The sequence below is a fragment of the Salvelinus alpinus genome, chromosome 21 (assembly GCF_045679555.1).
Source record: "Salvelinus alpinus chromosome 21, SLU_Salpinus.1, whole genome shotgun sequence".
In the NCBI taxonomy this organism is placed as follows: Eukaryota; Metazoa; Chordata; class Actinopteri; order Salmoniformes; family Salmonidae; genus Salvelinus; species Salvelinus alpinus.
In genome coordinates this window covers 23,460,003-23,483,789 of record NC_092106.1, presented here as the reverse complement: position 1 = coordinate 23,483,789, position 23,787 = coordinate 23,460,003, and the positions used below count along the sequence as shown (strand labels likewise).

Here is a 23,787-nt window from a genome sequence, read left to right as displayed (position 1 = left end):
CAACAAGAGTAGCAGACCCAGACTGTTTAGTGTCAACAACAACAACAAGAGTAGCAGACCCAGACTGTTCAGTGTCAACAACAAGAGTAGCAGACCCAGACTGTTCAGTGTCAACAACAACAACAAGAGTAGCAGACCCAGACTGTTCAGTGTCAACAACAACAACAAGAGTAGCAGACCCAGACTGTTCAGTGTCAACAACAACAACAAGAGTAGCCGACCCAGACTGTTCAGTGTCAACAACAACAACAAGAGTAGCCGACCCAGACTGTTCAGTGTCAACAACAACAACAAGAGTAGCCGACCCAGACTGTTCAGTGTCAACAACAACAACAAGAGTAGCAGACCCAGACTGTTCAGTGTCAACAACAAGAGTAGCAGACCCAGACTGTTCAGTGTCAACAACAACAACAAGAGTAGCCGACCCAGACTGTTCAGTGTCAACAACAACAACAAGAGTAGCCGACCCAGACTGTTCAGTGTCAACAACAACAACAAGAGTAGCCGACCCAGACTGTTCAGTGTCAACAACAACAACAAGAGTAGCCGACCCAGACTGTTCAGTGTCAACAACAACAACAAGAGTAGCAGACCCAGACTGTTCAGTGTCAACAACAACAACAAGAGTAGCAGACCCAGACTGTTCAGTGTCAACAACAAGAGTAGCCGACCCAGACTGTTCAGTGTCAACAACAACAACAAGAGTAGCAGACCCAGACTGTTCAGTGTCAACAACAACAACAACAAGAGTAGCAGACCCAGACTGTTCAGTGTCAACAACAACAAGAGTAGCCGACCCAGACTGTTCAGTGTCAACAACAACAACAAGAGTAGCCGACCCAGACTGTTCAGTGTCAACAACAACAACAAGAGTAGCCAACCCAGACTGTTCAGTGTCAACAACAACAACAAGAGTAGCCAACCCAGACTGTTCAGTGTCAACAACAACAACAACAAGAGTAGCCGACCCAGACTGTTCAGTGTCAACAACAACAACAAGAGTAGCCGACCCAGACTGTTCAGTGTCAACAACAACAACAACAAGAGTAGCAGACCCAGACTGTTCAGTGTCAACAACAAGAGTAGCAGACCCAGACTGTTCAGTGTCAACAACAAGAGTAGCAGACCCAGACTGTTCAGTGTCAACAACAACAACAAGAGTAGCAGACCCAGACTGTTCAGTGTCAACAACAAGAGTAGCCGACCCAGACTGTTCAGTGTCAACAACAACAACAAGAGTAGCCGACCCAGACTGTTCAGTGTCAACAACAACAACAAGAGTAGCCGACCCAGACTGTTCAGTGTCAACAACAACAACAAGAGTAGCAGACCCAGACTGTTCAGTGTCAACAACAACAACAAGAGTAGCAGACCCAGACTGTTCAGTGTCAACAACAACAACAAGAGTAGCAGACCCAGACTGTTCAGTGTCAACAACAACAACAAGAGTAGCCGACCCAGACTGTTCAGTGTCAACAACAACAACAACAAGAGTAGCCGACCCAGACTGTTCAGTGTCAACAACAACAACAACAAGAGTAGCCGACCCCGACTGTTCAGTGTCAACAACAAGAGTAGCCGACCCAGACTGTTCAGTGTCAACAACAAGAGTAGCAGACCCAGACTGTTCAGTGTCAACAACAACAACAACAAGAGTAGCAGACCCAGACTGTTCAGTGTCAACAACAACAACAACAAGAGTAGCAGACCCAGACTGTTCAGTGTCAACAACAACAACAAGAGTAGCAGACCCAGACTGTTCAGTGTCAACAACAACAACAACAAGAGTAGCCGACCCAGACTGTTCAGTGTCAACAACAAGAGTAGCCGACCCAGACTGTTTAGTGTCAACAACAACAACAACAAGAGTAGCAGACCCAGACTGTTCAGTGTCAACAACAACAACAACAAGAGTAGCAGACCCAGACTGTTCAGTGTCAACAACAACAACAACAACAAGAGTAGCAGACCCAGACTGTTCAGTGTCAACAACAACAACAAGAGTAGCAGACCCAGACTGTTCAGTGTCAACAACAAGAGTAGCCGACCCAGACTGTTCAGTGTCAACAACAACAACAACAAGAGTAGCAGACCCAGACTGTTCAGTGTCAACAACAACAACAAGAGTAGCAGACCCAGACTGTTCAGTGTCAACAACAACAACAACAAGAGTAGCAGACCCAGACTGTTCAGTGTCAACAACAAGAGTAGCCGACCCCGACGCCAGGTTACGTACATTAATGTTTATTTAGACCTTGTGTATCTGGCGTTAATGAATTAAAGTAGTGTATCTTGTGGCGAACATCAATCCTATTAGCCATTAGCAGGGTTTCTGCTCTAGTTTTAATTGGCATGGTCTTGTATGTATAGGCACACTATGTTTTTGCCCTCTTCCCCATTTCACATGCTTTGGTTCTACTTCTGAAGCTTGAGTCTTAACCCTTATTGAATTTAGTCAGCATGGTGTTGCTTTAGAGTTACAGAGACAGTGACAGTTTGCACTGCTCTGACTAGGTAGCTAGTTCATTCTGAGGAATAGAATCATTTTAGTGAGTGGACATTTCATGAATCAACCACGGGTTTTGTACAGTACTAGAATGCCTGCCCTATAATATGTATACAGTAGATGTATGAACTATACATCAGACAGTATGTTGCTGTTGGGGAACACAAATAATTCAACACTTAGTATGTCAATATATTATTAATGTCTAGTTGAATTTCACACGATAAAGTGAACCACTCAGCAGGCTGTGTGTAAAAGTGCAATCTAGGCATGTTATCCTGTCCACAGGAACCACTACTATACACCAGTAGCATTTAACATGCTGAGACCTAAATAGCCTGCAGTATCTGATTTCAGCCACCTCACTCTACAGCCATTGTGTGAAAAGCTCTTGATGGCTCCATCCATACAGCTTCTTGAACCATTAGTGTTGTGCTCTGCTACTGTACACATCTCTACTATACAATACAGAGGGTTGTGATCTTTCTCTACAGTAACTCTGTCTCTCTCGTAAGGGCAGGCCATGTGTAGTGTCATCACCTTTTGAATGTACAGCCATAGGAAAAGCACTCAATGCTACAATGGTTTGTCTCCAGGCTCAGAGTTCAGTGTTACTATGATATAACTACAGAGTGTTATAATGTATGGGTTCTCAATAATGCATGGATCACAATGGGGTATGAGGTTAACATTGATGTACTGCAAACAGAGGTCCTTTGTTGCTTGCTACCCTGTGATTTCCTGCCCTATAGAGTCTGGATGGGAACGTCGTAGTGAGGAGTGATGCTCGTGTGTCCTCCCTCACGCTGAAGTACGCCAAGTTCACCGACGCTGGCCAGTACCTCTGCTCTGCACGCAACGCCATCGGAGTGGATTCTCAACCCGCCTACCTGGAAGTCCGCTGTAAGAACTCTACATGTCACAGGGCTGCGTCTGAAATGGCATCCTATTCCCTATAGTTCACTACTTTTGCCAGGGCCCATAGGGTCCCAAAAGTAGTATACTATATAGGGAATAAGGACGCAACCACTGTCTCTAGTGTTCAGTTTTCATCAGGCCTGGCCTACTGCCTGCAGCTTCCAACGTTTGTGCCAAAACCTACTCTTTTAAATATTTAAGACAAAAGACAGCAGTTTCTTATTCACATTGCTGGTTCATTCCTCCATAGATGCCCCTAAGATCCAGGGCTCAGTGACAGTGTATACCTGGGAGGGAAATGCAGCTAACATCAGCTGTGAGGTCCTGGCCCACCCCAGTGACGTGTCCATGCTGTGGCTGAGGGACGGGTTTCAGCTTCCCAACGCTAACGTCACCAAAGCCAAGGTTTTCCAGAGCCCCACAGCCAGCTACCTGGAGGTAGAGACCCACTCAAATACACACACACTCGCATACACATAGGCATACTGCGCACACACACACACACACACGGATGCATGAGCACACACACATGCTTGAGCACACACACACACACACGAATACACACACAGAATTAAGAACACTCTACATGTCATAAAGATTTAATGTGTGACAGCTAGTATTTGCAGGTTTCTCCCCCAGTGGAGAGACTGAGTGTGTTTTCATTATTCAGTAGAGGGAAGCACAGAGACAGAGGAATACAAACAGGCATCTCTAATGGACAAACAACAGTGGAACAAACTGACTCATGCATCTTAGTCACCTTGTGTTTGTAATGCTTTGCTGCCCACTTTCATGCATCGATTCTCTCCTCTGTTCCAGGTCACCCCAGAGTCTGAGAATGACTTTGGGAGCTATAACTGTACTGCTTCCAATGAGATGGGCACAGAATCCAAGGAGTTCCTCCTCATTCAGGCTGGTCAGTCACAATCACAATCTGTAGCTAATTATCCAAAATCGTCATCCTTCTATATTTTGAATCTAATATTGAATGTCGTCATCGAATGAAATATACTGTAGTTTTCTAATGAGTATCTTTGTGTGATTCCTCTCCTCTCTAGATGTCCCGTCAGCCCCGTCACTCGGGGAGGTGGAGCCGTTCTCCAGCTCAGCCAGGGTGGAGTTCCAGGAGCCTGATGCCACCGGGGGTGTACCCGTCCTCAGGTACCAGGCTGAATGGAAGACTGTGGGCAGGGGCAGCTGGGCGCAGAGGGTCTATGAGGTCCAAGGAGGTGAGTACAGGGGCAGGACGGGGGGGCTACGAGGGTAAAGAGAGAGAGAGTATGTGAGGGATAAAAAAAGGAAATGTGCTTTGCTTCTTTATGTTTCTTTTTCTCATTCATTGGCCTTTTTTAAATGAAACATCTGTCCTATATAATAATTTAGCTGGATGGATTTACCCTCAAATGAGGAAAAAAAGCCCATGTTGTTGTCTGTAATCACTGCATCCCTGTTACTTTAAATGGATATTTCTGTCTGAGTGCAGTTTGTTGTGGATGTGTCAGTAATTGTAATTCTCACTTTTATCCTCAGGAGTTCTGAGTGAAGTTACCATCATAGGCCTGAAGCCTGAGACCAACTATGAGGTGAAGATGTCAGCCATCAACGGCAAGGGAGAGGGTGAAACTAGCCCCGCTGTGGTCTTCAAGACAGAGCCTGTCCGTAAGTCACACTTCACACCTCCCTTCTCACCTCCCCAACAACCACCTTGCCACCACCCATTGCACTTCCTCATTAGAATGAATCAATACATTCAGCCCTGTTGATACAGTCTGTTTGTCAGCTCCACCATAGACATATTGGTCAGCACTGGCTTAGAACCTTCAGATCAGACATATTTGCCCTATGCTGTGCTTGTAAATCTAGGAAGAAGCTTTTACTGCACAACTGGCTTGGATGATGACGACAACCCTTGTTCTCTTTCTTTCTCTCTCTCTCTCTTTCTCTCTCTCTTTCTCTCCTTCTTGCTCTGTCCTTACCCTTGATCGCCCCCTGTTGGTTGTAAATGTTACTGGAAGTGGAATGTCTGCCCACTCCTAACTCAGGAATATTATGCCATGCCCTGCATATGTAGAGTTGAACTGATCGTTTGGTATCTGAGGACATTCTGATTGGTTGATGCTGCTATCATAAAGCCTTGATAGTTTATTTTCTTTCTTTTTTGTCACAGTCTTGTTGTGTAGTTTTCTGTTTATTCATTTTCTCTCATCTGTTTTTCTGTCGGACCGCTCAGGTTATTCTTACGCAAGTAAGTGCCTCATCATCATACACACTCACTCTGAGTATTAGTTTGAACTTTGGACAAACGTTCTAAGTGTTTGCAAACAGTCTGTCTCCAGTTGTAAACCGGTTTAGTCTATTTATACAGTCAGTGGATTTCATGTGGCTTTCATTTGCCTCCGCATTTTCCATTGAGATTTGGCAGTCATGAAATATTGTTTCATGTTTCTTTTGCTTTCTGTTCTCTCAATTTCACCTAAATAGTTTAATACCTTTAATCTGCAGTAATATTATATTGCAGATATCAGATTTGTACGGACATACTAACAATTTGTGAAGCCTTTGTTTTTGCCCAATATCTCTTCTTCTATATGATTTCTTAGATGGCATTTTTCATTTTTTCACTGAGGACTCAGGTTTGTTATGCGGTTATTAGGGATTAGGCCAAAGATCATAGTTATTATGAGTAGTTAGCATTTGACTTAGACACTGTTATACCAAGACAAATAGCCTAGAACCCTCCCTATTACCTGCTGCTCTTCTTACTGTACAGTACCTACAGTAAGAAGCTATGGTAATTTACTGATACAACTTAACTCTCCCCAAATATTCTTGTGTTTTCATGTCATGTGTAGGTTGTACATGTACAACTGATACTACAATCTCCGTCAGTATTGGCAATACTAAGTAGTATTAGGAATAGGTCTGTATTTCTGTCCCCTTTTTCAATGCTGCTGTTTTCTGTCAGTATTTCCAATATGTATGTCTTTATTGGAAATACCGCAGCGTTTCCTCTGTTGTCAATCATTTTGTCTTGCAGGAGAAGGATGGTTTGGGATGTACCCTTTTCCATGTATTACCATATTTTGAAAGTTATTGTATTTGAAATTACTGTAAATCTAGAGCATAAGCCACAGTAGCTGAAGTCATCATTTCTCTCAGAGGAAAACCTGTCATTTGTCCCTGCTTGTGTTTTCAGTGTTGTCAAAAGTTCACTGTTGTTTTGTGTTAGTCTTCAGTTTCTGTTTTGTTTAATTTTGTCTTCAAGTCTTATAACAGTTTTTCCTGTCCATGTTTACATTGTCTATTTTTATATCTTTTATGTTTCCACTTTCCTTTCAACCAATCACATGCGTGCGTTTCATGTGACTGTCATCATGTGGCTTGCATGGTGCTGATGATGTCATCACTCTGCAGAAGGTAACTTTTCGTTCACAACTTTCATCAGAAGAATCTTAATTTTACTGGAGTCATTCATAACATAAATACTAAATGTCCCAATTCAATAATGTCCCATGTATTTCCATTTATTTTCCATCTTGTTAACCCATCATGTGTAGCCATTCACCTGTCTAGACTGATTGGAGCTCCCTGGACTGTCACAGTTATTTAACAAGGAAGTGTTCCTACTGTATCTCCTCTCAGTACTGTGAATGATGTTCCCTGTCTGACCTGCAGAGTTGTTAGCTCAGTGATATATTTTACTGGATTCTCTATCCACAAAACTAATTTGTGTTAGCTACTGTATATATCTGCAGAAATCCCATGTATTTAATTTTGTGGTGCTTAAAAAAATCTTTCCTGCTTTGAACGAAGCAGGCCTTTTTTCAACCGAACAAATACGTTTAAAATATGAAGCCTGTCATAAATGATTTTATCCTAAGCAAGTTTGTGATCTCAGAAGTGCATGTCATCCTCTCCTATGAGCGTGGACTTTTCATCCAACTTGTCTATCAGTAATTATTGACTTGCAAGGCATTTGTGACGTAAAATTGGCTTCTACACATTTTTTTGAATACCATTAGGCCACTGACTTAGATCTAAATCAAGTTCCCTGAAACTAGCTCTGATAGTCTTACATTTTGTTTCAATGAACTTCCTTGTTATGGTCCCCCCTACTCCCACTTTTCCTGTTTAGTGTGCTGCATGTTTGTTTCAGTGGCGATCACTCTCACAGATTGTAATGGGAGTTATTCATCCTAATAACGTATTTATTCATCCATTCAACAAACAAATACACCTTCTGATATAACTTTGAATTTATCCCAACAATTTCACCGATTTATCACATTGTAATAACTTTTTTGCACTAACCCTCATTTGTCCCTCTCAAGTAGTTTACAGTGTACAAACATCCCCCCTACTGGCTGTGTCCTGACCAATCATGTGTAATTGCTGTATAAATGCTACTTACATTTTAGCACTCCACAGTAGTCTCACAGCTTGTTCATGAGGGCTTTTAGTTGGAGAGGCAGACAAGTGCCTCTAGCACAACAGTATGGAGGAATGGTGCCATCTGGAGAACACTAGGACAGAATATTAACAGTTTTCTTCGCATCTTTGAAACAGGTTTAGGAGAAACCAGTTAAAGGTTTAACAGCAGCTGCTGGCCAGCTGTAATACATTCTACATCTTCAGAATGACCACTTCAGCTTACCAACTAACCTTGATATCACTGATGTGTCTGTTTAGGGGAACCTGAACCGCCTAAGCTGGAGGGAACACCCCAAACCAAAGGCAACTCCCTCAAAGTCAACTGGATCAAGCAGGACGACGGAGGCTCACCCATCACACACTACCTAGTCCGCTATAAACCAGTGAGTCCTGCTACTACCTAGTCTGCTATAAACCAGTGAGTACTGCTACTACCTAGTCTGCTATTAACCAGTGAGTACTGCTACTACCTAGTCTGCTATAAACCAGTGAGTACTGCAACTACCTAGTCTGCTATAAACCAGTGAGTACTGCAACTACCTAGTCTACTATGAACCGGTGAGTCCTGCTACTACCTAGTCCGCTATAAACCAGTAAGTACTCACACTACCTAGTCTGCTATAAACCAGTGAGTACTGCTACTACATAGTCCGCTATAAACCAGTGAGTACTCACACTACCTAGTCTGCTATAAACCAGTGAGTACTACTACTACCTAGTCCGCCATAAACTGGTGAGTACTCAAAATACCTAGTCCGCTATAAAGCAGTGAGTACTCACAGTACCTAGTTCGCTATAAACCAGTGAGTACTCACACTAACTAGTCCGCTATAAACCAGCGAGTACTCACAATACCTAGTCAGCTATAAACCAGTGTGTACTCACGCTACCTAGTCTGCTATGAACCAGTGAGTACTCACCCTACCTAGTCTGCTATAAACCAGTGAGTACTGCTACTACCTAGTCTGCTATAAACCAGTGAATACTCACTATACCTAGTCTGCTATAAACCAGTGATTATTGCTACTACCTAGTCTGCTATAAACCAGTGAGTACTCACAATACCTACAGTAGTCTGCTATAAACCAGTGGGTTTGGGGCACTGTACAAAGCACCATAGACAGTTGTAGACAATGTGCATTCTTATATGCAAAAACATTATGCTCATGTACCCATGTCCTTTCAAGGAATACATTCCTAAAAGAGACTGTCAGGTACTGTATTGTATCATTAAGTTGACCATGGATTGTGTGTGTCCTTTAGAAGCGTCAGACCGACTGGAAGCCAGAGATCCGGCTGCCCAGTGGCAGTGAGTATGTGGTTCTGAGCGGACTGGAGTGGAACACAGAGTACGATGTGTTTGTGGTGGCAGAGAACCAGCAGGGGAAGTCCCAACCTGGAACCCTGACCTTCAGAACCTCTCCAGAACCCGCTGCCATCCCAGGTACACACTGTGCACAGGGCACTCACAATGGCACTACCACACAGCTGAGGCAGCAAACTCGATCATGTCCCAAACAGGAGCATTTTCTGTTCTCACAACCACATAAATCTGACAGTACACTTAATAAGAATTAGACGTCTAGATGTTTTCAGCAGGCAAAATTAAGAAAATAGAAAAACAAGCCAGCTGTTGATCAGAGCTGTTCGTGGGTGTTCGCTGTGCAGCAGGAAATGTTAAAACTAGAACTCTCCACCGTTAGTCCCAGAGGGTATGTGAAGAAGGTATTTTTGTCTGCGAGGACCACCCAAACGAACACTTATTTTTGACCATGTCCAGAGTTTGTTTTTAACAGTTTACTTTTTGTGATGTTGGCATACATCGCACCATTTGTTTCTAATTTCCAATCTGTTAGATTTAAACTCCTTCACCGAAGTTGTGTGTGACACACTGTATGAGTTTGCCTTCTCAGTGTTACAACAGGCTGCCTCCGCTATGGACAAAGGCTATCCTGCTACAGTGATGGGTACAGTATGTTGATGGATGGTCTTTGTCCGTGTGTGTGGATGCAGTCTGTTTCTACATAGTTTGGCCTTAACTGATGCAGCAGCATTCCTGTTCCATAGCAGGTCTTAGCTAGCTGAAACTGACTGCTGACACCCACAGACACCTGTGTTGCAACATTACACAGCTATGATGCAACAAATCCCTGCCAGGCCTCAGGCGATGCAGAGTGCTTTACTGAAACATAGCAGGACTTATCCCTCCTTCTCACTTCTCCTGTTTGTGCTTTCCTTTCTAACTCACCTCCCAGACAAACTCGCATCCCATTCACAACCATTCAACCCCCAGTTTCCTTACTCATGGTTTGTGGCGTAGTCCTCTCTCACATGCTGTGCTTTTGCTTTAACTTGCTTTCAAGCTAGAATCCTTAGTTGCCACATAAACATTTTTGACTTATAAATGAATGATATATACCCATTGATTCTTGACGAATATAACTTAATAGAACTTAGTTCAACAGTTGTAAACCATCAGAACCCAAAATATATATATATTTTAATTTTTTTACAGTGTTTAGCCTCAAAACATGGTTAAAACTATAATTTTGATATAATGGATGGTCAGGTCAGTCCTTGCATCCATAGCTCTGTCTATGAATTTCAGAGTGGTTGCTTTTCTCTAGGCCCATCCCTCTGATTTTTACCAAAACAGAGGCGGGGTGCCACATTGCTATTGTTTGCCGATTCCAGATTTAACTGCTTGTCAGTTTAAAACTACTTCTTTAACTTTTATTTTTTTCTTGATTCAGTTTTGTTTTCCAACTTGACATTTTCTCTTCTCTCTCCTCTCCTCCCTCGTTCCATTTCCCCACCCTTCTGTCCATTTCCACTCCGTTTCCCTCTCTTAATTTCCCTCCCCCCTTCCCCCTCTCTCTTCCCTTTTCTCTTTATCTCTCCCTATGTCTCTGCACTCTTGCCTGGTTTTGGAAACTGGTGGACTTCACTACATGACCATTTTCCTCATTACGTATTCTTCTTTTCTGAATCTGTGTCGCTTCTTTCGGTTGGTTTTGACTATATTTGGTTTGAGCAGCGACCCAGGGCTGTTCGTCTGTGACATACACTCTGATCTCCCTCGTCATGTCCATTGTAGCTGTTTTGCTGCTCTCATAGCTAGTTATATGAGGCGATGCTGGTCTCTCTCTCTCACACACATAGAGGAAAGAAAGCTAGCCTTTCTCTGCCCTGGCTGGTTGTCTCTGGATGGATGCCGAGACAGACACATGTCTCTCAGTGGGTGGGGGAGTAACTACAGAACAAACCAGCCCGATTGGCTGAACTGAACCAAAGGCAGTGGTATCAGCTTAGCTTGGTTCCAGATCTGTTTGTGCTGTATAGCCAATTCCTATGGTCGCTGACGACAGCCATAGGAGTTGGCTATACAGGACAAACATATATGGGACTAGGCTAGTATCAGCTGTCCCTTACAGCTCAGTACTGTACCACTCCGCTCAGCAACACAGCACAGCTAGTAGCAGCACTCCAGTTGACATTAATGAACACTAGGCTATTGAATGAGTGGTAATGCTATTTTGAATTATGGATACTGTGGTAGAGTACTGAGTGAATGGTCTTTTTTCACTTACTACATTGTATGTACTGTAAAGATTTGTAATAACATTAATTTTTACATGGACAAAAGTATAGACATTTAATTAACAAATAACCAAATTATAATATGCTAATATTAATATTGTTGTTTTTATGACACATTGTGTACATACATATAAGTGTGTACACAATGGTTTTGAAGCAGTTGGGAACTGCAGCAGTTGATTGTTGGTTATTGATTCCTGAAGAACTACAAATGTCATTGAAAACTAGCAATACATTTTTTTATTAAATGAAGTTGTGATTATTTTGTTCCACAACTGCATCATAAATAGACCCTGAGGTCATTACTGATTTGTTAATAGTCTTTTTTTGTAAATGAAGCAGAAGTACTAGAGAGCTGACGTTCAGGTTGCTTTCTTTAGAATGGAAACTGGACAGATAATGCTAGAGATCATGTATTGTGTGGGGTAGTGTCTAGCTAGCCACAAGTAAATGGTTGTTTACAAAAGATCTCTTGAAGCACATATTATGCATTTTCTTCAGGTGTTTTTGGTTATGACTAATATCAAATAAAGTTGATTTAATGCGTCTTAATGGGTTTGCATTTATTAGAGGGCAGGTGATGGAGATAGATGCCTTTACTGTTCCAAAGACAAGGTACAGGTCACGTGTGATGTCTGTTGAGCCTTGTCAGGGAGACATTGATCTCCCAATTTGAGCACGTCAAGGTACCAGTATGAAGTTAACATCACAAAACATCTGATTAGAAGCTGTGATATCTTGAAACTATGTCAATGTGCATGACAGGTGAGTTGTCTGTGTTTTATGAAACCATTGTGTAGAAAACAGAGATATTTTCATTTTCTAACAGTATGTCCACATGCATTCAGCTGTCTAACTGTGGTGCTGTATGTTCCTAGTGAGTCATGCTGTGTCTGTACTGTAGATATAGACGGGGAGTCTGCCCTCTCCACGGGCATCATGGCAGGGATCCTCATCTTGGCCTTCGTCCTGCTGCTCCTGGCTGTGGACGTCACCTGCTACTTCACAAACAAGTGTGGCCTCATCATGTGTCTGTGTGGCAAGCCAGGCAGCGGGGCCAAGGGACACAACCTAGAACAGGGCAAGGCCGCATTCATGTGAGTGTCTTTTGTCTCAATATGGCACCCTGTTCTCTATATAGTGCACTTCTTTGGACCAGGGCCCATATGGGCGGCAGGTAGCCTTGTGGTTAGAGAGTTGGACTAGTAACCGAAAGGTTGCAAGATTGAATCCCTGAGCCGACAAGGTAAAAATCTGTCGTTCTGCCCCTGAACAAGGCAGTTAACCCACTGTTCCTAGGCCGTCATTGTAAATAAGAATTTGTTCTTAACTGACTTGCCTAGTTAAATAAATGTAAAAAAGAAAAAGAAAAAAGAAAAAGAAAAAGGGGGAGTAAGGTGCATTTGAGATGCTGACAGGCTGAAAAAGGAGTCTCTGCACACTTCAATCAGATGCAATTTCACAGTTTTAATTTGCTAAACTTTGGGTCCGTAATGACCTTCGTCTGAGATTTTTCTAATTGCGTCATCCTCATTATGCAGTAGTTCTGTGTCATGGTGTCCATGTAATCATCCCAGAATCCTCTTTGGTCCACAGAAAGGACGAGTCCAAAGAGCCGATAGTGGAAGTGAGGACAGAGGATGAGTGCACAGCCAATCACAATGCAGGAGGACCCACAGAACCCAATGAGACCACACCCCTTACAGAGCCAGAGTGAGTATAGCTTGACATACAGACACACATACACACAGGTGCACACATACACACACACACACACACACACACACACACATATAATTGTTAGGCTAAAGCATAGTTCACTCCTCTTGTAAAAATCACAATATTCTTGCACAATTTTGAGTACATTAATTAATGTTTATGACTTTTTGAGCATAGGCAGTTGGTTTATACGTATGCCTGTGATTCCTATAAACAGAGTGCACCGTCGTGTGCTCATGTGTTTATGCTTTTTGTTGAAATTTCTCTATAGTCACATTCACACTGCACTTAGCCCAGGGTTAACAAATGATTGTGTAAAAGGAGGGTTAGCTAACCCTAGGCTAGTTTTAACCCAGGGTTAAGGATAGCCCTGGTCTAACAACATGCAGTGTGAAAAACCTTGTGTGTGTTGTTGTTTCTTGTGTGGTTGTTTTAGGGAGGGGGTGGAGGGAGGGGTGTGGGTGAAGGTGTTTTTGCTGCCACAATACATTTTTCTCAGGAGGATTTTCTCAGGAAATTTCTCAGGAGATTTAGCTTTTCGATATCAAGGTTGAATCGCTACCAGTCAAAGACATGAATAGATCCACTGTGCTTTTGTCCTCCTGTATATGGTGAACTTGATGAAACCAGTCTAAAAACTGAGACATTAAAAACTGAAGTCACATGAGATGAGTGTCTGGTACTATTCAACCCTTCAGGTGGTTGTGTGTAGTGATGTGGTTTCCTTTAGAAAGACCTGTGTGTTTTCAGTTCATTAGACCCTACATGTTCTCCATGTCTGTGCATGGACAGTGTCCTTTGTTATTTGATGTGCCTCACTGCATGGAACCCCCTTGTGTGTCCTTTCTCTCTAGTTGATGTTGGCTGCTCTGTGTGTGTGATATCTAACTGCATGCCTCCCCTAACCCTAACCTCCTGCCTGCTCCTCATGTCCACCCCTCCTCCCCAGTCCCCACATCGGGTCCCAGTCACCTCAGTGTCTAGTGTGTGTGTCTCTGCTCTCTCCCTGCTCTCTCTCCCAGGCTGGCTGCCCTGGCTCTGGACACCCTCTCGTCTGTAGCCACCATCTCTGACACAGCCAACACAACCTATGACCCCGCCCAGGACAGCCCCTCTAGCGAGAGCACCGCACTCACCTGTAGCCTGTCTGCCCCCTCTACTGACCCCCTATCTACCCCTGTTACTGACCGCCTGCCTGCCGCTGCCCCCGCCCTGGCACCAACCCCAGAGTCCAACACAGTCCCCCTCATCTCCACCTCTGACCTCACAGCAACCCCCCTGTTAGACCTTCTAGAAGACAGCTCTCCTAGAGCAGAGGACAAAATGTCTGCCACTGCTGTTAGTGCCACAGATAGCCCTAAATCTCCTAAAAAGTCCCCTATTCCAATACCACCTAGACGTCGAAACTCTAACAGACCTGCACCTTCTCCTCCCACTCCCAAGAGCCCCACACCTACCCACTCCACCACCGTGGCCCCCAGGAAATCTGCCCCAGACAGTCCCTCTCTTGCCCCCTCCACTGCCTCTCCTACCCAAAACACCAGGAAAGCTGCTCCTATTGCCCCAGACAGCCCCTCTCCTGCTCCTACGGCATTCACTTTCCCAGCCTCTGACACCTCCACCGATAAACCTGCACCTACTGCCACCGGCACTGTTACCCCTGTCCCTGGTACCCCTACTGTCCTGGGCTCTAGTACACCAGCCCCTGACCCTGACAAACCAGACTCTACTACCAAAGACACTCACACTCCTGCCCCTAATATAGACCCCACTACCACTCCCACATCTGTCTCTAGTGCTCATACTACTGCCTTCAATGCTGATGTAACTGCTGCTATCGTACATGAGAACACAACCAAATCTGCCCTTGTTTTCCCAGACATTCTCATTCCTACTCCTGCTCCCACAAGTGCCCCCACACCTGCCCCTAATGCTCCCACTGCTCCGAGCTTTGCCACACCTGCTGCCCCCACGGTCACTATCACACCTGCCTCTACTACCTACGACACCCCAACACCCACTCTGACCCCCCACATACCCATCACCACAGAGCCCCAAGCCCCAGAGATAGAGTTTGAGTTGACCAATGGGGTGGCGACTAAGAGGCCCTCCCTGCCAGCAGGGCCCACTAGGTTTCAGAGTAGTCCCACTCCCTCCCCTGCCCCTGTCCCTTCCTCCTCCTCCTTCCAGGCTAACGGAGACGGGTTCGGGGCAGACCTCCAGGCCTCAGGCCCTCCTGCTCTGGAGGAGTTAGACAGTCTGGCCAAGGCTGCTCCACTCAACAACGAGTATGGCTCCCTCTAGAGGTTTATACGTGTCAATGTTTTTGTGTGCCCATTTAACTTCTATTCTATTATCGCTCAGTCACCACCTTTCCATTTGTCCTGTGAAGTGAAATTGTAGTAGTCAATTGTGGTAACAGTGGTAATAATTGTTAATTAATGAGACTTGTGTAATGGTGACAGAAGTGCTGTAGTCATTGCCATGGTAGTGGTTGTGTGTAGGTAGCATCATGTGGAGTGTACAGTGCTGTGTAGTAGTATGGTACTCCTTGTAGAGTGTGTTGTGGAGGTTGTGCAGTAGCAGTGTTGTAATGACAGTGCCGGGCATTGGTACTGCTCTTAGGCTGGGGATAGGGCCAAAGACTAGATCAGGCCTTTCATTCACCCAGACGATCATTTGGTTATTATGTGGTCCTTAGTAGTGCTCTATCACTTTGACTCAAGAGGTGCTCTGTAATTATATTACTTGTGCTGGTATCAATCGTCTAACAATTACTACCAATGGCTATTGTCTAAAAATATATTGGAAAAGTAGCGTTAAGAGAGTTGGGCCCGTAAACGAAAGGTCGCTGGTTTGAATCCCTGAGCCGACTAGGTGAACAATCTGTTGATGTGCCCTTGAGCAAGGCACTTAACCCTAATGTATCCTGTAAGTCTCCCTGGATAAGCGTCTGCTAGAATGTAAATGTGTGTATTTGCAATGTTTTTTGTTTGAACGCAGCTGTTGTTGTTTCTCTATTACATTGCAGGTAGACTGTAATGAGTGTTCATTTCTAATATTTTCTCCATTGCAGGAAGATATTTGGAGATGAGAAGAGTAAAGCAGAGGAGGTGAAGACAGCCCAGTCAGAGGTGACCACAGAACACAACGATGTCACACAGACAAACACCAGCGACAGCAAGGCATGATTGGGCAGCCTCAGCCCACCCAAGATGGCGGCGGAAGCAACACTCATTACAGTCTGCAGCAGTTTTTCTTTCCAGTGCCCTTTCTGCATTTCCAGAACAACAACATGTGTTTGTGCAATCGAGTCCATTAGAGCACAATCCGATTGTGAAAAAAAAAAAATATTCTCACGTATGATTTGTTTTGCTACGAGTGATCTCAAGTGGTATAGGAGACAAAATTACTCAGAGTTATAATTGTTTTCAGTGCGGTTGCAGATAAACAATGGATTATTCAGGAACATAACACTGAGTGTACAAAACATTAGGACCACCTTCCTAATATTGAGTTGCACCCACTTTTGCCATCAGAACAGCCTCAGTTCTTCGGGGCATGGACTCTACAAGGTGTCGAAAGAATTCCACAGGGATGCTGGCCCATGTTGACTCCAATGCTTCTGACGGTTGTGTCAAGTTGCCTGGATGTCCTTTGGGTGGTGGATCATTCTTGATACACACGGGAAGCTGTTGAGTGTGAAAAACCCAGCAGCGTTGCAGTTCTTGACACACTCAAACCAGTGTGCCTGGTACCTACTACCATAACCTGTTCAAAAGCACTTAAATATTTTGTCCTCCCCATTCACCCTTTGAATGGCACACATACACAATCCATGTCTCAATTGTCTCAAGACTTAAAAATCCTTCTTTAACCGGTCTCCTCCCCTTCATCTACACTGATTGAAGTGGATTTAACAGGATACATCAATAAGGGATTATAGCCTTCACCAGGATTCACCTGGTCATTCTATGTCATGGAAAGAGAAGGTGTTCCTAATGTTTTGTACAGTCAATGTATAATATACAGTGGGGAGAAGTATTTGATACACTGCCGATTTTGCAGGTTTTCCTACTTACAAAGCATGTAGAGGTCTGTAATATTTATCATAGGTACACTTCAACTGTGAGAGACGGAATCTAAAACAAAAATCCAGAAAATCACATTGTATGATTTTTAAGTAATTAATTTGCATTTTATTGCATGACATAAGTATTTGATACATCAGAAAAGCAGAACTTAATATTTGGTACAGAAACCTTTGTTTGCAATTACAGAGATCATACGTTTCCTGGAGTTCTTGACCAGGTTTGCACACACTGCAGCAGGGATTTTGTCCCACTCCTCCATACAGACCTTCTCCAGATCCTTCAGGTTTCGGGGCTGTCGCTGGGCAATACGGACTTTCAGCGCCCTCCAAAGATTTTCTATTGGGTTCAGGTCTGGAGACTGGCTAGGCCACTCCAGGACCTTGAGATGCTTCTTACGGAGCCACTCCTTAGTTTCCCTGGCTGTGTGTTTCGGGTCGTTGTCATGCTGGAAGACCCAGCCACGACCCATCTTCAATGCTCTTACTGAGGGAAGGAGGTTGTTGGCCAAGATCTCGCGATACATGGCCCCATCCATCCTCCCCTCAATACGGTGCAGTCGTCCTGTCCCCTTTGCAGAAAAGCATCCCCAAAGAATGATGTTTCCACCTCCATGCTTCACGGTTGGGATGGTGTTCTTGGGGTTGTACTCAACCTTCTTCTTCCTCCAAACACGTCGAGTGGAGTTTAGACCAAAAAGCTCAATTTTTGTCTCATCAGACCACATGACCTTCTCCCATTCTTCCTCTGGATCATCCAGATGGTCATTGGCAAACTTCAGACGGGCCTGGACATGCCCTGGCTTGAGCAGGGGGACCTTGCGTGCGCTGCAGTATTTTAATCCATGACGGCATAGTGTGTTACTAATGGTTTTCTTTGAGACTGTGGTCCCAGCTCTCTTCAGGTCATTGACCAGGTCCTGCCGTGTAGTTCTGGGCTGATCCCTCACCTTCCTCATGATCATTGATGCCCCACGAGGTGAGATCTTGCATGGAGCCCCAGACCGAGGATGATTGACCGTCATCTTGAACTTCTTCCATTTTCTAATAATTGCGCCAACAGTTGTTGCCTTCTCACCAAGCTGCTTGCCTATTGTCCTGTAGCCCATCCCAGCCTTGTGCAGGTCTACAATTTTATCCCTGATGTCCTTACACAGCTCTCTGGTCTTGGCCATTGTGGAGAGGTTGGAGTCTGTTTGATTGAGTGTGTGGACAGGTGTCTTTTATACAGGTAACGAGTTCAAACAGGTGCAGTTAATACAGGTAATGAGTGGAGAACAGGAGGGCTTCTTAAAGAAAAACTAACAGGTCTGTGAGAGCCGGAATTCTTAATGGTTGGAAGGTGATCAAATACTTATGTCTTGCAATAAAATGCAAATTAATTACTTAAAAATCATACAATGTGATTTTCTGGATTTTTGTTTTAGATTCTGTCTCTCACAATTGAAGTGTACCTATGATAAAAATTACAGACCTCTACATGCTTTGTAAGTAGGAAAACCTGCAAAATCGGCAGTGTATCAAATACTTGTTCTCCCCACTGTATATATATATGAAGAGATTGACTATATAGACATTATTTTATTATTTCCATGTTACATTGTTCAAATGTTTGAGGGCTAGTCTCATCGAATAGTCTCATCGAATAGTCTGTTTGCATGTCTGATTTCCAAATGGTTCTTAATGTTTTGTTTGAAACATTTGACTGTTTTACTCTTTATGTCTGTATTAGGGTGGGTTATCATACAGATTGTTTTCATGTTTCAAACAGAAGTTCATTGACAGAGACTGACCAGCTACTGTAGCAGCCCACAGTGCTGGGAATGCTCGGGTTTCAGAGAAAGTCATATTATCATAGACATGTATCAGGAGTTATCATATGAGATGTCTTCAACTCACCGTACCTGGGGATTCAGAAAATAAATACTATATTGTGCTAAATGGAGAAGTGCGTATTGAGCAGCTAATATTGTACCGGTATTCACAATGGAACACAAGATAGAACAAAGTGCAACAGATCCAATGGTTCTCACAGAGAAAGGTTGTAGAGAAGAACTTTAAGTGATCTAAGTGAATGTCTCATCATGACCCAAGCTTCACCACCTCCGTGTTTTAACATCAACTATGATGAGTATCTTATCATATTCACAAGAAAACAAATCAAATGCCTGACTTTTATTGTTTAAAATCGTGTTTTTGAAGCAAAAATCTTTAAAAGCATTTTTGTACTCTCTAAATGGAAAGGTTTCTTTTCCACTCCTGACTGCGAGCTTGTGCGCTGTGACTGTGTCAGTGGGTTGTCTTGTCGTCACTTTCAATAATATCTGCATAGCTTTGTCATGAAAGGTTTACCTGTATATTCTTTTTTAAATGGTATCTATAAAAACAGTACAGCAAATGACTTAATGTGGTCAATGTGACACATACAGTATATATACAGTTGTTGATCTCTCCCCGTCACACAGCGGTCTACTGTGGCCTGTAACACAGCCTGGAGAGATATGTTGAGTTTTTGGCATGATGAATACAAACTGTACTTTATAAAATATGTGTAACAGAAACCCAAATAGACATACCTATATTTATTTAGGCAATGTGAGTTTCATAATGAGTTATGAGAGGGAGTTATCATAATGAGGTCTGTTCAGGCCTATAAAACGCTTTATTTTAGTCCCCAGTTGTTGTTCAAGTGTTCTGTAATGTTGTCTTTGAATTGATTTTGTTTTTGTACAATAGCAGGCATCATGAGCTTGCTGCCTGTTGAGTTTATAATACCAGAGACAGAGGGCAGGGTGGCCATCTGACAACAGAAGAAAACAACACTCCAAAATGTTCATATGTTGTTCTGCCACTTTCATGTAAACAATCATTCCCCTCAGTACATCAGTGGCATAGAACAGTCATGCCAGAACCTGTACAATACAACCCTCTGCTGTTGTCATCCTCCCACCCTGTCCCTTGTCTCTGGAGCCTCGTGTTCTTATTGGGTCACGCCCAGTGGACCGTTCTGCTCTCAGCGGTGTACAGTCTGAATACTAACCCATTTACAAAATAAAACAAGGTTTTGGAACCTCACGCTGTTTACCATTGTTTTCATGGCAAATCCTTGTTTTATCTCATTATATTATTAGTCTGCCCTTTCCCCCACCCCCATCTTGTTTGTAGATGTAGTATACAAGTGTGAGCACTAGGTGGCATGAAATGACCATTTACAAGTGTTTTTTTTTTTGCCAGATTATATCAATGTCCTTGATGATAAAGTAATATGACTCCTTGATGAAGGTATTAAATTATTACATTCTAGATTAGGTGAAGAGATGGGAGAATGTTAGATGGTAACAGAGTATAATAATCTGTTGCTGTATTCCCAGAGTCCCTGAGTTAGTGACTCCTGTTGCTCCTCTGTCTAGACTAGAGTGACTAATAGAATTGTAATGAGCCTAGGTCAGATCCATATCACCCAGGCAGATCTACCAGTATTTTTTAAATCTGAATGTATAATTTTTCAGTAAGTGATTAATAATGGTTAATTTAACTAATTGGTTTCAATTGCATCTGGATCTAAAGACTACTGACTTTTATTCACCCTGCCCAAAACATAGGTTGTGAGGACTGTTGCCCTGTAGATGTCTCTCTTTCCAGCCTTGATAGAACCGGGAACAGAGGACAATCATTCAAAGCTGTGACGTCGCCTGGGTGATGATTTGCCTACTTGGAGTGTGGATGAGTTTGGAGCGGGTTCTGTGAATTGCCTTGCCATTATGTTGCCTGAATGATAACGCAATCAATCGGCTAAGTGAGGACATAACAGGCCACTAAGGTAAGGGGAATGATAGAGAAAAATATTGAAAGAATACTGCCATTGCACAGGTGATTCGAATATACTTTCTGAAATAGCTATTATTCAACCTATTTGCAATTCATGGACAATGTTAAATTATTAATTGACATATTTACTAAATGGCAATCCATTTATGTTTGTTATTGTATACGTGGTCGCATTTCCGAAAATGTTATTGAGCCTAAAGTTTCTCCGCAGTTAGTGTAACAGGGATTTAAAAACTTGACTGCTTAGTATGCTCGCGGTACGATCAGACAGAGAGAGACGTGACTGAGCCGTGATGTGCGGTGCGCCGAGGCTATATGTTGTTCCTATACAGTTTAACATTATGGCGATAGTGAATTATTTCATGTTTAGAGATTTAGTAACTATATAATTTTAAATGCTGGTGTTTTGGGGTAGGAATTCGTGATTCCATCAAAGCTCAGTTTGCACCTGATGCGCTCTGTTACTGAACTACCCAGGCTGAGTTTCAGCATTACCCATCAAGTGGATATGGGTCAGTGGTCACTGAAGGTCAGAAAATATAACCAATAATCATGTAACTATTTGTCGTAGCATTTATTTATATGAGCTATATTGGTTTAAGAGTGGCCACCCCTAAAAACATTACGCCTTGATCACACCGACAGTGTTTTGCGCAAAATGGTACCATATCTCGATACACAGTACCAGTCAAAAGTTTGGACACACCTACTCATTCAAGGGTTTTACTTTAGTATTACTATTTTCTACATTGTATAATAATAGTGATGACATCAAAACTATGAAATAACACATATGGAATCATGTAGTAACCTAAAAAGTGTTAAACAAATCAAAATATATTTTAGATTCTTCAAAGTAGCCACCTTTTGCCTTGATGACAGCTTTGCACACTCATGGCATTCTCTCAACCAGCTTCATAAGATAGTTACATGTAATGCATTCCAATTAACAGGTGTGCCTTGTTAAAAGTTAATTTGTTGAATTTCTTTCTTTAATGTATTTGAGCCCAATCAGTTGTGTTGTGACAAGGTAGGGGTGGTATACAGAACATAGCCCTATTTGGTAAAAGACCAAGTTAATATTAGGGCAAGAACAGCTCAAATAAGCAAAGAGAAACAACAGTACTTTAAGACATGAAGGTCAGTCAATCTGGAAAATGTCAAAAACTTTGAAAGTGTCTTCAAGTGTAGTTGCAAAAACGATTAAGCGCTATGATGAAACTGGCTCTCATGAGGACCGCCGCAGGAAAGGAAGACCCAGAGTTACATCTGCTGCAGAGGATAAGTTCATTAGAAATAACTGCAACTCAGATTGCAGCCCAAATAAATGCTTCACAGAGTTCAAGTAACAGACACATCTCAACATCAACTGTTCAGAGGAGACTGCGTGAATCAGGCCTTCGTGGTCGAATTGCTGCATAGAAACCACTACTAAAGGACACCAATAAGAAGAAGAGACTTGCTTTGGCCAAGAAACACGAGCAATGGACATTAGACAGCTGGTCTGATGTCAAAATGCTGGTCTTTGGTCTGATGAGTCAAAATTTGAGATTTTTGTTTCCAACCGCTGTGTCTTTGTGAGACGCAGAGTAGGTGAACCGATGATCTCCACATGTGTGGTTCCCACCATGAAATATGGAGAAGGAGGTGTGATGGTGTGGGGGTGCTTTGCTGGTGACACTGTCTGCGATTTATTTAGAATTCAAGGAACAATTAACCAGCATGGCTACCACAGCATTCTGCAGCGATACAACATCTCATCTGGTTTGCGCTTAGTGGGACTATCATTTGTTTTTCAACAGGACAATGACCCCAAAAAACACCTCCAAGCTGTGTAAGGGCTATTTGTCCAAGAAGGAGAGTGATGGAGTGCTGCATCAGATGAACTGGCCTCCATAATCACCCGACCTCAACCCATTTGAGATGGTTTGGAATGAGTTGGACCGCAGAGTGAAGGAAAAGCAGCCTTCAAGACTGTTGGAAAAGCATTCCTCATGAAGCTGGTTGAGAGAATGCCAAGAGTGTGCAAAGCTGTCATCAAGGCAAAGGGTGGCTACTTTAAAGAATGTAAAATCTAAAATATATTTTGATTTGTTCAACACTTTTTTGGTTACTACATGATTCCATATGTGTTATTTCAAAGTTTTGATGTTCATTATTATTATACAATGTAGAAAATAGTAAAAATAAAGACAAACCCTTGAATGAGTAGGTGTGACCAAACTTTTGACTGGTACTGTATATCAGCCAGCAACTCTAATTTCTAGATCACACCGACAGGGTTTGCATTTCGGGAACACCAGAAGTACATTAATTTCCAATGGAACGTTGCGTTTGTCTTACAGCATTACGTTGCAGAGGCAATTGCAGTGCATTCTGTGTGGTGCATACTTTGTATTTATCGAACGTGTTAGTCAAACTGTATGCGTAGACAGCTCGACAGAAATGGTAGCACAAGGTGAATGTTTAACTTTTGCATACTATTTTGCGCAAATAATCTGTAGGTGTGATCGAGGCGTAATACATTTACAGCACATGTAATAGTGTATGGCTCTGTCTGCTTGCAGCCTATGGCATGTAGGCATACGTAACCAGTCTCAAACAGACCTCATGGGGCACTGCTGGTTTTGGGGAGCCTATAAATCCCCTGTGTTTGCTTCCAGTGTATTTCCTTATAGTGACACATTACTATACA

General features: G+C 43.0%; 2 protein-coding genes and 1 long non-coding RNA gene across 9 annotated transcripts in view; 2 read left to right on the top strand and 1 right to left on the bottom strand.

The window, feature by feature from the left end:
• Positions 1-17,959, top strand: part of ncam1b (neural cell adhesion molecule 1b) — a 109,463-nt gene extending 91,504 nt beyond the window's left edge. For 3 of the 7 annotated variants that reach the window (XM_071357413.1, XM_071357411.1, XM_071357410.1), the window contains 11 exons: positions 3,259-3,409; positions 3,675-3,862; positions 4,244-4,340; positions 4,483-4,653; positions 4,955-5,083; positions 8,114-8,238; positions 9,119-9,299; positions 12,360-12,552; positions 13,052-13,168; positions 14,197-15,462; positions 16,251-17,959. In XM_071357413.1, coding sequence (XP_071213514.1) covers positions 3,259-3,409; positions 3,675-3,862; positions 4,244-4,340; positions 4,483-4,653; positions 4,955-5,083; positions 8,114-8,238; positions 9,119-9,299; positions 12,360-12,552; positions 13,052-13,168; positions 14,197-15,462; positions 16,251-16,365 — 2,733 coding nt within the window. In that variant the 3' untranslated portion in view covers positions 16,366-17,959. Of the gene's footprint in view, positions 1-3,258; positions 3,410-3,674; positions 3,863-4,243; positions 4,341-4,482; positions 4,654-4,954; positions 5,084-8,113; positions 8,239-9,118; positions 9,300-10,892; positions 12,008-12,359; positions 12,553-13,051; positions 13,173-14,196; positions 15,463-16,250 lie in introns of those variants that run through there. The other 4 variants (XM_071357417.1, XM_071357416.1, XM_071357414.1 and 1 more) reach the window with 3 other exon arrangements.
• On the bottom strand, positions 4,008-8,087 carry LOC139548083 (uncharacterized). Its single transcript, XR_011669626.1, has 2 exons — positions 7,836-8,087; positions 4,008-4,679 (listed from the first exon to the last, which is right to left on the bottom strand). It is a non-coding gene; the product is annotated as an uncharacterized lncRNA (long non-coding RNA).
• A 2,979-nt stretch (positions 17,960-20,938) lies between the features above and the next one.
• Positions 20,939-23,787, top strand: part of LOC139548081 (zinc finger and BTB domain-containing protein 16-A-like) — a 29,225-nt gene continuing 26,376 nt past the window's right edge. The window contains exon 1 of the mRNA XM_071357409.1: positions 20,939-21,084. The gene's annotated coding sequence lies outside the window, so the exon portion shown is untranslated. The remainder of the gene's footprint in view (positions 21,085-23,787) is intronic.